We start from the raw sequence: 14,495 nt of genomic DNA, 5'->3' as shown, positions 1-14,495 counted from the left end.
GTTGAACAAACCAATGAGCTGTCGTTATTTGCTTCTTTCTCTGAATATTGCTGCGCTCTTCGCTGGCAGGGAACAGATCCTATCCGAAGGGTTATCGGCGCTCTCCCTCTGTCCTTTATGTCGACAGCTTCATTAGAAATTGGACTCGTGTCAGGACGGCATAAAAAAAAAAAAAAAGAGAAAAAAAGGGAAAGAGCTACTTGGCTGGGTCCGATGTGTAGTGAATGGAGCCATCATATTAATACACAGCCGCAGAATTGTTCATTAAGAAACGACTTGCACTAAGAGTGATGCATGTTAAATGCGAACTTCTCCAGATGGTCTGAACGAGAGTTTCCCTTTTTATAAAGCTGGATTGCTGATCACTTTCGGAGGACTTTGTGCGCGGCCATGCAAATTTAAAGGGATGAAATATTCAGCAAATGTAGTTCTGTGCAGAGCGAGGGCTTATAACCTTCATGACGCCATTAGCACGCTGGGATGCAGAATACAAGATTTTTTAAAGGGCATCTCCTTTGGCTCTTTTTTGGCTAAATTTAAAAAAAATAAATAAATCCGGACACTTGATGGATTTATCTAAAAAAAATAAATAAAAACAGATCAGTTCTGTTTTATCAAAGTTTGCAATTTTTTTTATTTATTTTAAACAAATCCGTTCCCCCCCCCCCCCGCCCTTCCTTAAAGGGATTATCCCAAATTAAAATTTATTTCCTATCCCTTGTGATCAGTGGGCTGTCTCAGCTGTCCAATTCCTACATCATGAGGGCAGAGATCAGTTCCCCCCTAAGTTCACCCACAGCTCCAATCCTTCTCAAGAGGCTAGGCTATGTTTGGAAGTTCCATAGACGGTGAATAGAAAGATGGTCAAGCCTGTGGATTACTTCTTCATTTGGAGGTCAGCTAATCTCTGTTCCCATGATTGGTGGCGTTTCCACTGTTGACTCCCCATTGATGAACTAGTTTTTCCTTCTAAGGGTAGGGGTATAGCATTTTATCTTAAAGAAACCAGACAGATATGGGGGGGAAAGAATGACTTGCCATTGCCTTACTGCTGAGACCTGCTGCGATAAGGAGATAGCCAGGGAGAAAACGTGGCGGCTATGTGATCCACTTCCCAGTCGGTCTCTTGATCAGCTGTGAGGCTACATCATCAGAATTGGTGAGCGTCTGGGGAGTGGATCCCCCTGCTGCCGCGCTCTCTCCCCAGCTATATCTCCTGATCTCAGTGGGTGTCAGCAGTGAGGCCTGTTACGATTCATAACTTTTGACATGTCCGATAAGTTATCTTTAGGCTCAAGCCATTTGATTTTAAAGGGTACCTGTCATTGAACATGACCTATTCCGTTTTTAGTTGTGCAGAATAGTGCAAAAGTCTAAGCTAATGGATCCACCTAAAATAAAGAATGCAATGAACAGGACAGAAACAGCAATTTGGCCATATGTTTCCTCATAGCCACCTACAGTAGTAGGTCTGTTCGGTGCATACGTCACAAGGGTATTTCTTATCTTGAGATGTGTACTTCTGGTGGAAACAAGTTAATATTATGTGAAAAGTCATCCATATGGGAATATTACCAAAAGGGGTGATCTAGGTCAAATGGAAGCATATGGGTACGATTGCTGGCTGATGCGGGTCACATGATTGGCAGCAAGGACTGGGCACTCTTAGGCCTTATGCACACGTGTAAGGAAAATTCTTCTCTATCAAGTAGGACCAAACACCGAGGTTATAGCAAGCTTCTTTATTTCCAGCTAGCCGGGAGAGCTCACACAGACAGCATCTAGAGTGAGGTCTAAGGAAGACACAATGGGCTTAGCTTTTATAACAGCTGAGATAACAAGGAGCTGACTTTTTTTACAACATATGGTACAATACAGAGATAGAACTTGCTTACTCAGGAGTCAACTTAATAATACATATGAAATCAACCTTTAAATTAACCCTTTATAATATATATTTTAAATATTTTCCTAACAACACGTTCAGTATTTTTTTCTGGTCCTGAAACAACCCGTGAGAAATTGCGGATTGGACATCCGTATTCCATCCGTATTCCATCCGTATTCCATCCGTATTTCCGTAATTCCATTTTTTTACTACTCATTGCTTTTCAATGCACTTCATCCGGATTTTTTTGCGGAAATACGGATGCCAACATGTTACAATCCGTAAACAATCCGTAACCAATTGATTTCAATGAGAGGATCCGCAAAAAAAAATGGGTCCGCACCCGGTCCGCACTAGGACATGTCCTTTTTTTTTTACGGATTGATTTTCATCCATTTCTGCTACTGATCGTGTGAATAGCCCAATAGACTTCAATGTGCTCTAACTCGGATCCGGAAATACGGATCCGTAAATTACGGAACGTGTGAATAAGGCCTTAGAATGGTAGCAGTGGGGGAAGGGGCATATGAGATTTGTTATGATTCGCGCACTGTACCAGCATTACACCAGCCTCTCCGCCAGTACTACGTGCACCAGATTTATCAACATCGTTCATGCTCATGTTTGTTCCTCCATAGAGATGAGTGAACTTAGAGCATGCTTTGGTTCGTCTGAACTCGAATGCTCTGCATTTGATTACCGGTGGCTGAAGAAGCTGGATGCAGACCTAGTTAGTAATAGAAAACATCTGGCTGTATCAGTGTTTTCCAGGCAGCCTTCAAAAGAGCTTCAGACAAACTCGAATGTGCTCGACGTTCCCTCATCTGTATTCTTCTGAATTGGCTTCCTCTGTTTTTGAGTCCCAGGGAGTGTAGCGTGCTGCAGTATCCAGAAGACGACTATGACGGAACATACGGACTATGTTATATCTTTCATGGCTTGAAATCAAGCGTGATACCAGTGTGAAGACAGTCCTAGCAATTCAGGTGTATAAGCCCAGGAAAAGCACTTTGAGATGCAGTTTGTTTTGAAGGTGGTCCTCCAGCAAGAAGTATAAGCCATACCCTTAGATCCTTTTAAAGTCACTTCTTTAGTTAAGAAATTGCATCAGAGCTTAGTGTGTGTGGTTTTATCCTAAATCTGAAGTGTGGATGACCCATAGGTATTGAGAGCTAAAGGTGCCCATACACTTTATACTAAGGTCATCTAAATCCACCGCTGGGGTATGAGATGTTTGTGGTCCTCCTGACTGTAGAGAAGAGTCTGGTGTGATGGATTTCCACTGGCCGACCCTTTTTGGCCGTCAGAAGACAAAAGAAACATTCTACTGAAATCCATGCACAGGCCCAAATGTACCAAGACTTAGGCCTCATTCACACGTCCAGTAATATTTCAGGACGTTTTTTCTTGCGAATCTGCAAAAAATAGGTAGACAATAGTTTAAAATAAGGTGATCCCTATTGTTGTGGACATTATGGATGGAACATACGTAACGTCGGCAAAAGCTGCAGATCCCATAGACTTCTATTGGTTAATTGTCCCGTAATTACTCTCTGCATTAGAAAAAATGTCCTATTTTTTTGCTGAACGGATTAAAGATCTGTAAAATAAAAGATAGTTTGAATAGCTGGATAGAAATCAATGGGCCCTAAATCTGTTTGTTATTGTGGATTTGCAATTATGGACAAATTTGCAGAATGCGTGAATAAGGCCTAAGAAAGAAGAAAGTTGGAGTGTTTGCCACTTAATTCATATTAAGGCATGTTAAATGGGACTGTCAGAAAATGAATGAATGAATGAACCTCCCATTGGATGGATTGATTGTATGGAGCCTATATCCTATTGTTGTTGGTGCCAGTTTTAATGGTTAATTTTTAAACAGATTTAGGTTTACCCTAATATTTCCAACATTTCCTTTGTTTATTGACTTAATTTTTACATAATTTTTGAAGAATTTTGGGAAAATTTGCTGTTTTTTTATTTGTATATATGTATATTTTTTTTCTCACAATGCAATATCAGTGGGATACCATTGTTATAGATGTATGTCAGCTGGACCTCAGGGAAACACTTTTAAAACCCCTTTAAAATTTTCTCTCTTAAAGCGACTCTGTACCCACAATCTGCCCCCCAAACCATTTGGACCTTCAGATAGCTGCTTTTAATCCAAGACCTGTCCTGGGGTCCGTTTGGCAGGTGATGCAAAAAAGAACTTTTAAGCCTGCAGCCCTGTGTCAAACTTGTGTGGCATAGAGTGTCTGTGCCCAAGCCTTGCACCGCCTCTCTGTCCTTCCTCCCCGCCCACCTCTTCATTAGAAATGCCCCTAGAAAGATTTCTCCTATTCATTACCTGTCTAAGAGGTGCTCATATGCTGGATTGTTAAGGCCCATGTGCAGTGTTCAGACAAGTGATGAATAGGAAAAATCCTGACTGGGGCATTCCTAATGGTTAGGAGGGCGGGAAGGAGGGACGGAGAGGCGGTGCAAGCCTTGGGCATACACATTCTCTAGGCCATGACAATTTGACACAGGGCTGCAAGTTTAACCCCTTAAGGACCGCGGGCGTATATTTACATCCTGTGGTCGGTAAGGGAGTTCAGAGCGGGGCCGCGCGGCGACCCCGCTTAGAACCGCCGCAGCGGTCCTGGGTGCCGCATGTAGCCTGGGACTGCGGCTATTAGCAGGCACGGTCCAATCGCTGTGCCCACTAATCAGGTAATCCGATGCAGCCGGAAGCAATCGAGTGCCTATCTCATTGATCTATGCTGCATATCTGCTGCAAGTCAAAATCACCCCCCTTTTCCCATGTTATAAATAAAAAATAAATATGTTTGGTATCGCTGCATGCGTAATCGCCGGAACTATTAATTTATCACATTCTCGCACAGTAAACAGTGTTCGCGCAAAAAAATCCCAAAGTGCAAAATTGCGCATTTTTGGTTGCATCAAATGTAGAAAAATTGTAATAAAGAGTGATCAAAAATTTCATGTGGGTTTCTAGGTGAAAAATTGCAAGTGCTATGGCCTTTTAAGCACAAGGAGGAAAAAACGAAAACGCAAAAAAATAAATTGGCTCGGTCCAATAACTGCATCACCTGCCGAACGGACCTGAGGACAGATCTTGGATTAAAAGCAGCTTTCTAACAGTATAAATAGTTTGGGGGGGGGGGGGCAGAGTGTGGGTACAGAGTCACTTTAAATGGGTACTCCGGGCAAAATCAAATCCTGTGCTAACAATCCAAAGTTATATAACATTGTCAATTACACACATTATGAGATCTGTACGTTTACCAACTTTTACACCCATCCATCTCTCCCCAGAAGTTCTGTAATCCATCTGAAAATGAATCTTTCACATCATAAGTCTATTCCACATGCGCCATCTTGAGACGGGACGTTGCTCACCCGGCCCACTGGCCGTGAGTGTTCCTTTACTTTTCCCCTCTCACTTCCCTGTCTCTGGATCTCCCAAAGTCTAGTATGTGGAGAAGCAACGGCCACAGTGCGAGGACATTGTGGTCGCGTGATCACAGCCAAGGGGGGGCGATCAGAGATCAAGGGAGGCAGGGAAGTAAGACTTCAGGCTAGGAATGGAGGGCGGAAAGTGGGCAGGGAGTGGGGTGGGAGAGAAACTGACGCACCTGGGAATTGGTGGTGACAGAAAGGCGTGTACCAGGCACCGACAGTGGCCAGGCTGGGCAGACATTGTTCAGAAAGGAAGCCTCTACGATTTCCCAATTGTGTGACTAGCTTTATTTTTTAGGGGAGTTCCTGAAATCCTTCCTTAATAGGGGCATTCAACCTATAGGAAATGCATGCTAAATAGCAGGAATGGGGAACCTTCAACACCCCAGCTGTTGCAAAATTCTAATTCCCATCATGCCTGGACAGCCTTTGCAGTTTTTATTCTCACCACTGGGGCTAAAACTAAGCATAGACTTCCTGTTGTGTCTGTAATGATAAGAGGAGTCTGCTGTAAAGTGATCTGTACAGCATTGCAGCATCATGTGACACCAGTAGATAGAGGAGACAATAGCAGCTCCCTGTGGAATGACCTCTTCACAGGTCACACAGTGCGCTCAGTAATGTCTCACATTCATCTCAAGGGGAGAGAGTCTGTCTATTGTCGTCTATGTCCATGAGTCTTGCTGTTAAGTAGGTCACTAAATGCTGTTAGGAACAGTCCAGGCAATATGGCCCCCATAACAATGTAAAAAAAATTCAAGTCAGAAAATAGAAACAAATTAGAACAAAAGAACAAGTTTTGGTATCTGATTCTAATCACTAAAAGAAAATTTAGGTGACACAATCCCTTTAAGTAACTGGGCCAATGTAGGGGGGGGGTTGGCTGCAGAACTCGCATGCACCTGTGTTCCAGCTAAGCAATAGTTAACCACCCTGCTATACACGGCATGTGTCAAAGAGCTGCAAGTTGAAGGTGCTTCTCTTAAAGACTGTTGTTAACTAAACATTATTGCCAAACAGATGGGAAGCACTCACCAGCCTGATGTTTTCAGCCCTAATTATATTATCACCAGTCCTGTACGGCTCAGTTGAAGAGGTGTATCCAGGGGCCAATTTATAATCATTTAGGCAACACCTGTTTGGGAAAAACTGACAGTCAAAGGGCACATTTAAAAAAAATCACATATGTTCCCGTATTTATTACTTGAATGTGGCCGGTATCCAGCTGCAAGGAGTGCGGGGAGTGTGAAACGCCTGGTGTAGGAGCCCGCGCCGCCACCGAGGAGTCTGAGTAAGGCGTAAATGTCAAGGAAAGCAAAGATATTAAAGAGGCCGAGAAGCCATTATGTACATAACGCCCGCTTACTGAGATCTGCACGTGAAGCTCCAGTAAAATTATTAAAGAATGGAGATGAGCGCGACTGGAGCATGCATGAGTGTGATCGGTCGGTGGCTGGAGAAGTTAGAGTCCTGGAAAACATGGATACAACCGTAGGTCAAGTCCAAGTTTTCACAAACTCCTTGGGGCTGCATCCAACTTCTTCAGCCACCGGTAATCAGATTCCACGCAATTGGTCTCGAGTTGCGGTCATCTCTAGTAAAGAACTATCCTTGTATTGTATAGGGCGTGTTTACACGTCCATGTTTTTGGCACACGAGTCAGGCTGATTTCAGTGAAAGGAAAATTGTAGGGTTGCCATTGAAGTAGATGGGATTTTCAGGGCTGTTAACCCCCTCCCCTTGATTTGAAGTGACTGATCACTAATCGCTGGCTCTGTTACAAGGGGGCAGATAATCGCTCTGTGTAGTAGGGCCTATGGTTATTAGCCGACTACATTCAGGCCATTTAAGTCTTTGGGGGACATGTACCTGCACCCTTTTTGCCGGCTTTGTGCAATAAATCTACACCTCCTTCCAGATTTGTATCCTGATTTATGCCGGTGAGCTGGTCGAAATCATGGTAGATCAGGCGCGGGAGGAGGCCATCAGGCGAGTGAGGGATATGGCAGGCATACCCCAGGGAGATGGGTGAATCTGCTCCTTCTTTCTGGTGTACGCCCAGGGCTCAGACTTTGTAAATGTCCCCCATAGGGCCCCATGAGTTATAGTAAATCTGCCCCCACATTCTCATCAGTTCAGTTCTAGAAATCTCTGAGCAGTGCCAAAGGGTATAGAGGATTTTCATACTGGAAATCGGTGGTGGCCCAAGATGAAGTCTGCTAATTGTAGTTCACCTTAAAGGAGATGTCCGGCAAAATGTTTTATTACAATATTGTATTGCCCCCCAAAAGTTATACAAATCACCAATATAAACTTATTACGGGAAATGCTTATAAAGTGCTTTTTTCCCTGCACTTACTACTGCATCAAGGCTTCACTTCCTGGATAACATGGTGATGTCACTTCCTGGATAACATGGTGATGTCACTTCCTGGATAACATGGTGATGTCACGCCCCGACTCCCAGAGCTGTGCGGGCTGTGGCTGATGGAGAGAATGATGACAGAGGGACACAGGGCACTGGAGGGACACTGAGCATCCCTCTGCCATCATCCTCTCCAGCAGCCACAGCCCGCACAGCTCTGGGAGTCGGGGCGTGACATCACCATGTTATCCAGGAAGTGACATCACCCTGTTATCCAGGAAGTGACATCACCCTGTTATCCAGGAAGTGACATCACCCTGTTATCCAGGAAGTGACATCACCCTGTTATCCAGGAAGTGACATCACCCTGTTATCCAGGAAGTGACATCACCATGTTATCCAGGAAGTGAAGCCTTGATGCAGTAGTAAGTGCAGGGAAAAAAAGCACTTCATAAGCATTTCCTGTAATAAGTGTTTATTGGTGATTTGTATATCTTTTGATGTGCAATACAGTATTTTAATAACATTTTTGCCAGACTTTTCTTTTAAGAGAACCAGTCAGTATAATTGTGCTGATATGGTTCCCTGCAACACAGTATAGATCTACTGTGCAGTTCCCGGAGCATACAGTACCAGCCATGGCTGCAGCAATAGCTTTCCATGGGGGAATAAGATGTTTTATTACGCCGCACAAGGCTGGGAGAGGGGTGGGAACTGGTCATCTTTTGGGCTGGGAGCCATCCAGGATTAGCCATGGCTCTCTGACTGTCAATCATTTCCGCACTGCATGCTGACAGGCAGAAAGCCATGACTAGTCATAAGGGGGTCCCCATGCAGATGACTAGTTGCCGCCCCTCTCCCGGCCTCGCACAGCGTAATAAAACCTCTTTTTCCCCTTTGTAAAGCTACTGCTGCAGACATAGCTGGTAGCATCTGGGAGCTGCACAGTAGATCTGTACTCTGCTGCAGGGAACCATATCATGCTGACTGCTTCCCTTTAACTATATAAGGAAAGGTTTTCTATGGGGATTTGCTGCTGCCCTGGACAGTTCCTGACATGGACAGAGGTGGCAGCAGAGAGCACTGGGTCAGACTGGAAAGAATACACCACTTCCTGCAGGACATACAGCAGCTGATAAGTTCTGGAAGAATGGAGATTTTTGAATAGAAGTAATTTACAAATTTCTGGCACCAGTTGGTTTGAAAGAAGAATTTATCTGGTGAACTATTCCTTTAATGTCGACTAAATTCATTGCATTCCTCTGGATTGGCCGACAGGGTCTCCCCACTCTGGAAGCCGTCGCTGTATATGGGCAGCTTTACGTAAGGCAAAGTGATTAAGAAAATTTTCTCTGACATATTACAGTTTTTTTTTTTTAGAGGGACTTTAATATTTTCAGCACATATCTGGAGCTCAGCGCCTCGGTCTCTGTGTAGACGGGTTTTATATGGCAAAGTTATAAATTTGCGGTGTTTTTGCATGGCGGCTGCTCCCGGGTAATAAAATCTCGCCCTTCTGTTTTGCTAACAAATGAGAATTCAGTGGCAGAGCCCAGCGTTTTCCCATTGTGAAGCATTTGCATCCGTCGCAGGATTTTGTTTTGTGTGAAAGTCACCAGTCTTGTGGTGGGCAGCGGGCGGGCGGCGGGCAAGCACTTGTAATTAGTCTGCAGATTGCCTGCTCCTTCAGACTGAAGATGACCCTTCTGGATAGCAGCGACAAGTTAACAGCTGGCGTATTCCCCGGTGGCCCGTTTGTCCTTTGGTTTGTAACCAACAGAGTCGCAGCTCCTTCCCAAGATCCACAGCAGGACGGCCATGGCCTCCAACGCTGGACAGCAGACGAGACACTAATAAATGTGATTACAAGATGTGGGATCTGTATCAAGAAACGCGCCGTGCTAATACAGCAAATTACATCCTCCGCCATGGCAGGATTTAAAGTTGTATTGCTTGTTTATACGAAGGAGAAAGAGAATGTCGAGCGGAGACGGAAATCTGCAGAGCAAGACGTGGGGGGCTCAGTACTGACTGTGCGAGAACCAAGAAAAGGGTCCAAAATATATAAGACGCACAGGGTTATCTAACGTGTATTAACCTATGTTTATATTCTTAGGATCTAGTCACACATATTCTATCTATCTATCTATCTCCTATCTATCTATCTCCTATCTATCTTATCTATCTATCTATCTATCTATCTATCTATCTATCTATCTATCTATCTCCTATCTATCTATTTTGACTTAAAGCATAACGGTCATATGTGTGTGTATATATATATATATATATATATATAATTTTTTATTTTATATTTTTTTTGCAGAAATCAGTAGTATTTTAAGAAACTTTATAATAGGTTTTATTAGGCACAAAAGCCTCTTTCTGTACTAAAAAAGCAATTTCCAAGCCTTCCCCCCCCTCACTTCTTATCTGTGCATTATCAGACAAATCTGTCTTCATTACAAAGAAGCCAGTGAAGACAGGTTCTACTGTGTCCATTATATCCTATGGAGGGAAGAGGGGCCGAGGGAGATGAGTGAAGGTCATCTCTTTGTAGACTGTCTGGGCACCTAAAACGCTGGATTCAGGGGTCAGAAAAGTCAGTGCTTATCTAGGAACTTTCTGAGAGAAGATTGCAGGGTGTTGTGCTGTGCAGGACTGCTTCGTGCTCACTCACTCCTCTCAGCCCCTCCCCTCTCCATAGAGCATAATGGACACAGAAATCCTGCTTCTCCTGAAGTGAGGGGGAGATAGGAAAACTGCTTTTTTTATTACAGAAGGAAACTCTCTTGCTAAATAAAACCTATTACAGAGTTTCTTAATATCGCTTGTACTATAGATATTTATTGTTTTCAGAAAAATGACCCTGAAATGACAGTTATGCTTTAATTTGCCTCTTTTACATGCAGTCCTAAGTAAATTATCTTGTACAGTGGATATAAATGTCTACCAGCCCCTGTTATGTCTTATAAACAGGTTACAACTAGAGATAAGCAAACCTTGTCCACCCTCATGGTTGTCCGAACCTGAGCGTGCGAAAACAAGGCTATATCCATGTTTTCCAGGACTCCCTAGGGCTGCATCCAACTTCTTCAGCCACCAGTAATCAAATGGCTCAGAATCTGCTCAAGGTTTGCTCATCTCTTCGTACAGTACATTAAAAGGGATCTCATTCTTGATAGGTGTCAGTTCAGGTACAAAAACTTTCTTCAACAAATTAGGTTTGCTATGGAGCCCAATGATGACATCAAGAAGTGGCAAAAATTTCTAGCAGCGCAGGCAAGTAGAGCAGGAGGCTTCCAAGGGGTTACAGCTACAGGACAGGGGCTGCAGGAATTCCTGGCAAGTCTTGGTTGTATACTGCATGTGAGAACACGCTCTTGTATTCTTTATATGTCTGTGCTGTGGGATAGGATGGCAACACAAAAGCCTTTTCTTACAAAGGACAACAATCCAAGTCTAGCTGTTTTCCAAAACCTTCATCAGGTCTCCCAAAACCCTAAGGGGAAACATGTCCCATGAGATCAAGCGAAGCCCCCAGTCTGCGTGACCACAGGAACGCCATACCCAGAGTGACACATGGCAGAGCGGGCAGCATCATGCTTTGGGGCTGTTCTTCTGCAGCTGCAATTGCAGGAATTTTAGGACAGAACCTTCAGGTCTCTGCTGAAAAGTCAAAGATGAATTTCAGCCCGGCAATGACTCAAAGCATACCTCCACATCAATAGAAGATTGGCTGCATCAGAAGAAGGTTCGAATCTATAGGTTGTCCTGAAGAGGGCGCTGTACAATGGAGATGGCTTCTCCTTCTGGTGCGCCTGGAGCGCTTATGCAAAAAAAAAACTAACTTGTCATAAATTCACAGAGGACATCAACAAAGTTTTACTGTAAGGAGTGTGATAAAATTTATGCAACAATATTTTGTACAGATTTTTGGTGACATGAAAGCTGGAAAAAGTTCTGAAATAATTGGTCTTCATTTTGACTGGGGGGAGGGGGGGGAATCTTGACATATGTCCACTGTAAGGCCCTTATTATAAGGGACGATTATCGTCCGAAAAATCGTTAGATCGTTCGGATTTGAACGATAACCCTTTAGTGTAATAGCAGACAATAAATAAACCACCAATGAGAAATCGTTTGTCGTTTGATAGTTTGGACCTGTTTTTATCGTTGATCATTCGCATGGAATAAGACCTTGTTCAGTCGTTCGCAGTAGTGACGAACGCAATAGCGACAACAAGACAACCGCAAGAACGATCATAAGTAACAATTATCGTTCTGTGTAATTGGGCAAACGATTTCAAGTCATTTGCAATAGCGTTCGTTTGAGATCGTTGAAAAATCGCTTTGTGTAATAGTACCCTAACATGCAGAGTCTATGAATCTTTAGCTCAGCAGTGAATTCCCAATAGGAATTTTACCATTGGGGCCATAGCTGAGCACATCATGACACTAGAAAGGACTAGTTAGAGGGGAAAAAAGATTTACCCAGACTCATGATGACTAGCCCTGTCCAGCCATGGGCTTTTTTACACTCATGTTTTCCCCTTTAAGGGCCATTTACCTGCAGTAATTGATATAGAAATGAGATGGTCAAGGATCTGGACATTAAATAACTGTCCTTCCTGTCTTTTTAGGTTCTTCTCGTTCTGGACACAAAGACTCAGGAGACCTTTATTTTAAAGGTAGGTGTTTCCTTAGGTGCCTGTGGTTGATCTGCTGGGTATTACACTAGCACATTTGCATCTTACAGAATATGAGAAGAATCAGGCACATCGCTACATGTACCTATACACACCTCTCTACGCTCCCTGGTGTCCCCCTTGCTTCTGCCCTCTGGCCGCAGCCGCCACTGGAACTTCTGAGCCGCTCTCTGAAGTGACAGGCCACTCAACCCATCACTGGCCACAGCGGCCTCATCCTGGCCAGTGATTGGCTGAGCAGCCTGTCACTGTAGTGACTCGTTCTGAAGATCCAGCGGCTGCTGCGGGCAGAATCTAGAAGAACAGTGGGAACGTGGAGAGGTATGTATAGATTTCTGGCACCAGTTGATTTGAAAGCAATTTTTTTTTGGGTGAACTACCCCTTTAATCATTGAATAGTCAATGTCATACTGTGTCCTTTAGCGTTAATATGTAACACTCCATGGGAATAAGAAACGTTTACCAGGGGTTAGATAATCATGACCTTGGGCAACTTCTTCTTACAATTGGGTTTGTGTTCATGAGACAACCCCTTTAAGCTAGGGATACGCATTGATTCCTTGAACCACTGTGTTGTGCAATGCCATCACTCAGACAAGAGTTCCCTACTCATTCACTGGTATGAGTGATGGAGTCATGCAACATGGCGGTTCCTGGAACTGCCGTGTAGTCTTATCCTTATACCCAAGTCCTAAACAATAACATTTCCATGTTATATTGAAAGCTGCTTTATCTTCTAGTGTGTGACCCAAGTATAACATGGCATGGGTACGTAAAATTAGGCCTTATACAGCGCAACTCTTCAAATCATCCCATCTTCAATGCGTTCACAGAAAATAGCATCGAGAGAGGTCACCAGCAAAGTACACAAAGTGTCACTCTGATGACTTAGTTTGTGAGTGAGATTCTAATAAAAACGTTGACCCGTGTAATTGATTTTAATGGTAGCTTTGTGCCATCTTCTGTTCTCTGGATACCTGCCAGATGCCATCAGCTGAGCCTCGGGGGATCGAAGGACATGTAGGAGCAGATGAGCTGCTTCCGTAAAGCCCACAGTAGCTTGGACAGATTAGTTTGGTTGATAAACATAAAGCACAGCAGGATCCAAAGGAAGCTCAGGGTACAACTGACCTTTCTGTTCTCTGTCAGGGTCTGAGGAAAAGCAGCGAGGAGTCTGGGAGCAGAAAGACTATCATTCCCCGCTGCGTGCCCAACATGGTCTGTCTGCACAAGTACATCATCTCGGAGGAGTCTGTATTTCTCGTGCTGCAGCACGCCGAAGGTCGGTCAATGTATTTGCAAACGTCTTTGATACAATGCTTAGTTAGGTCAGTGAGAATGTCTGTGTTCCTGTAGTAGACGGCCATTTATCACGCTCAGTGGTGCCAGCCTAGCATACGTACGAGAGAGAAAGGAGAATGTATTTTAATATAAAGTCTCTGATATTGTTGTACAGCCCGCTCTTAATGGTGAATGGTCCTTCAAGTCATGTATAAGACTGCAGTTATAGACCGCTTCTATAAGTTTGAAAGTTGTCAGTCTCCTTGATTTTCCAGTGATGAGATCCCCTGCGATCAGCTGTAATCAAGAGAATGCAGCAAGAAGTGTTCAGTTTCCCAACAGTGTCTCCACAGGGGAAATTAAGTATTGCACCCATTGTAGTCAGTAGCCACAGAAATGATGGGTCCTCCAGAGTGAGACACTATATGTAATCTAATAGCTTTTAGGGTCCTGAACCGTAAACTCTCTCTATTAACTATCTATTAAAGATAAGTTGAAATATTCCGGCCAAATAAAATGAGTCAAAGCTTAGGCTGGGGAAAAAATGGAAAGAATATTTATACCCATCTGCCCCTAATTCCCTGCAGCCTCTGTCCTGACATCACCCAGTCCTGGCTGAGTAGAGCTTCTTGCTCTCATTACAGCACACAGAAAAAATGCCCAGTCACTGGCCCAAACAATTACCTGCCTCATGAAGCGCTGCTTGGCCAGGACCAGGAACCTTTGGGACAGATTCAGCAGAGGATTGAGCCAGGTGAGTATATGTTTTTAACATCCCCCCCCCAGT

The 14,495-nt window shown here is 43.8% G+C and overlaps 1 protein-coding gene across 3 annotated transcripts in view; it reads left to right on the top strand.

Moving 5' to 3' along the window:
- The window catches only part of RPS6KC1 (ribosomal protein S6 kinase C1), a 111,286-nt gene that overhangs the window by 58,667 nt on the left and 38,124 nt on the right, over positions 1 to 14,495 (top strand). For all 3 annotated transcript variants that reach the window (XM_069954747.1, XM_069954746.1, XM_069954745.1), the window contains 2 exons: positions 12,362 to 12,409; positions 13,577 to 13,709. In XM_069954747.1, the coding sequence (XP_069810848.1) occupies positions 12,362 to 12,409; positions 13,577 to 13,709 (181 nt within the window). The remainder of the gene's footprint in view (positions 1 to 12,361; positions 12,410 to 13,576; positions 13,710 to 14,495) is intronic.

This window comes from Dendropsophus ebraccatus, chromosome 15 (assembly GCF_027789765.1).
Source record: "Dendropsophus ebraccatus isolate aDenEbr1 chromosome 15, aDenEbr1.pat, whole genome shotgun sequence".
In the NCBI taxonomy this organism is placed as follows: domain Eukaryota; kingdom Metazoa; phylum Chordata; class Amphibia; order Anura; family Hylidae; genus Dendropsophus; species Dendropsophus ebraccatus.
The sequence above is the reverse complement of the archived record's forward strand: the minus strand, read 5'-3'. Positions and strand labels throughout refer to the sequence as shown.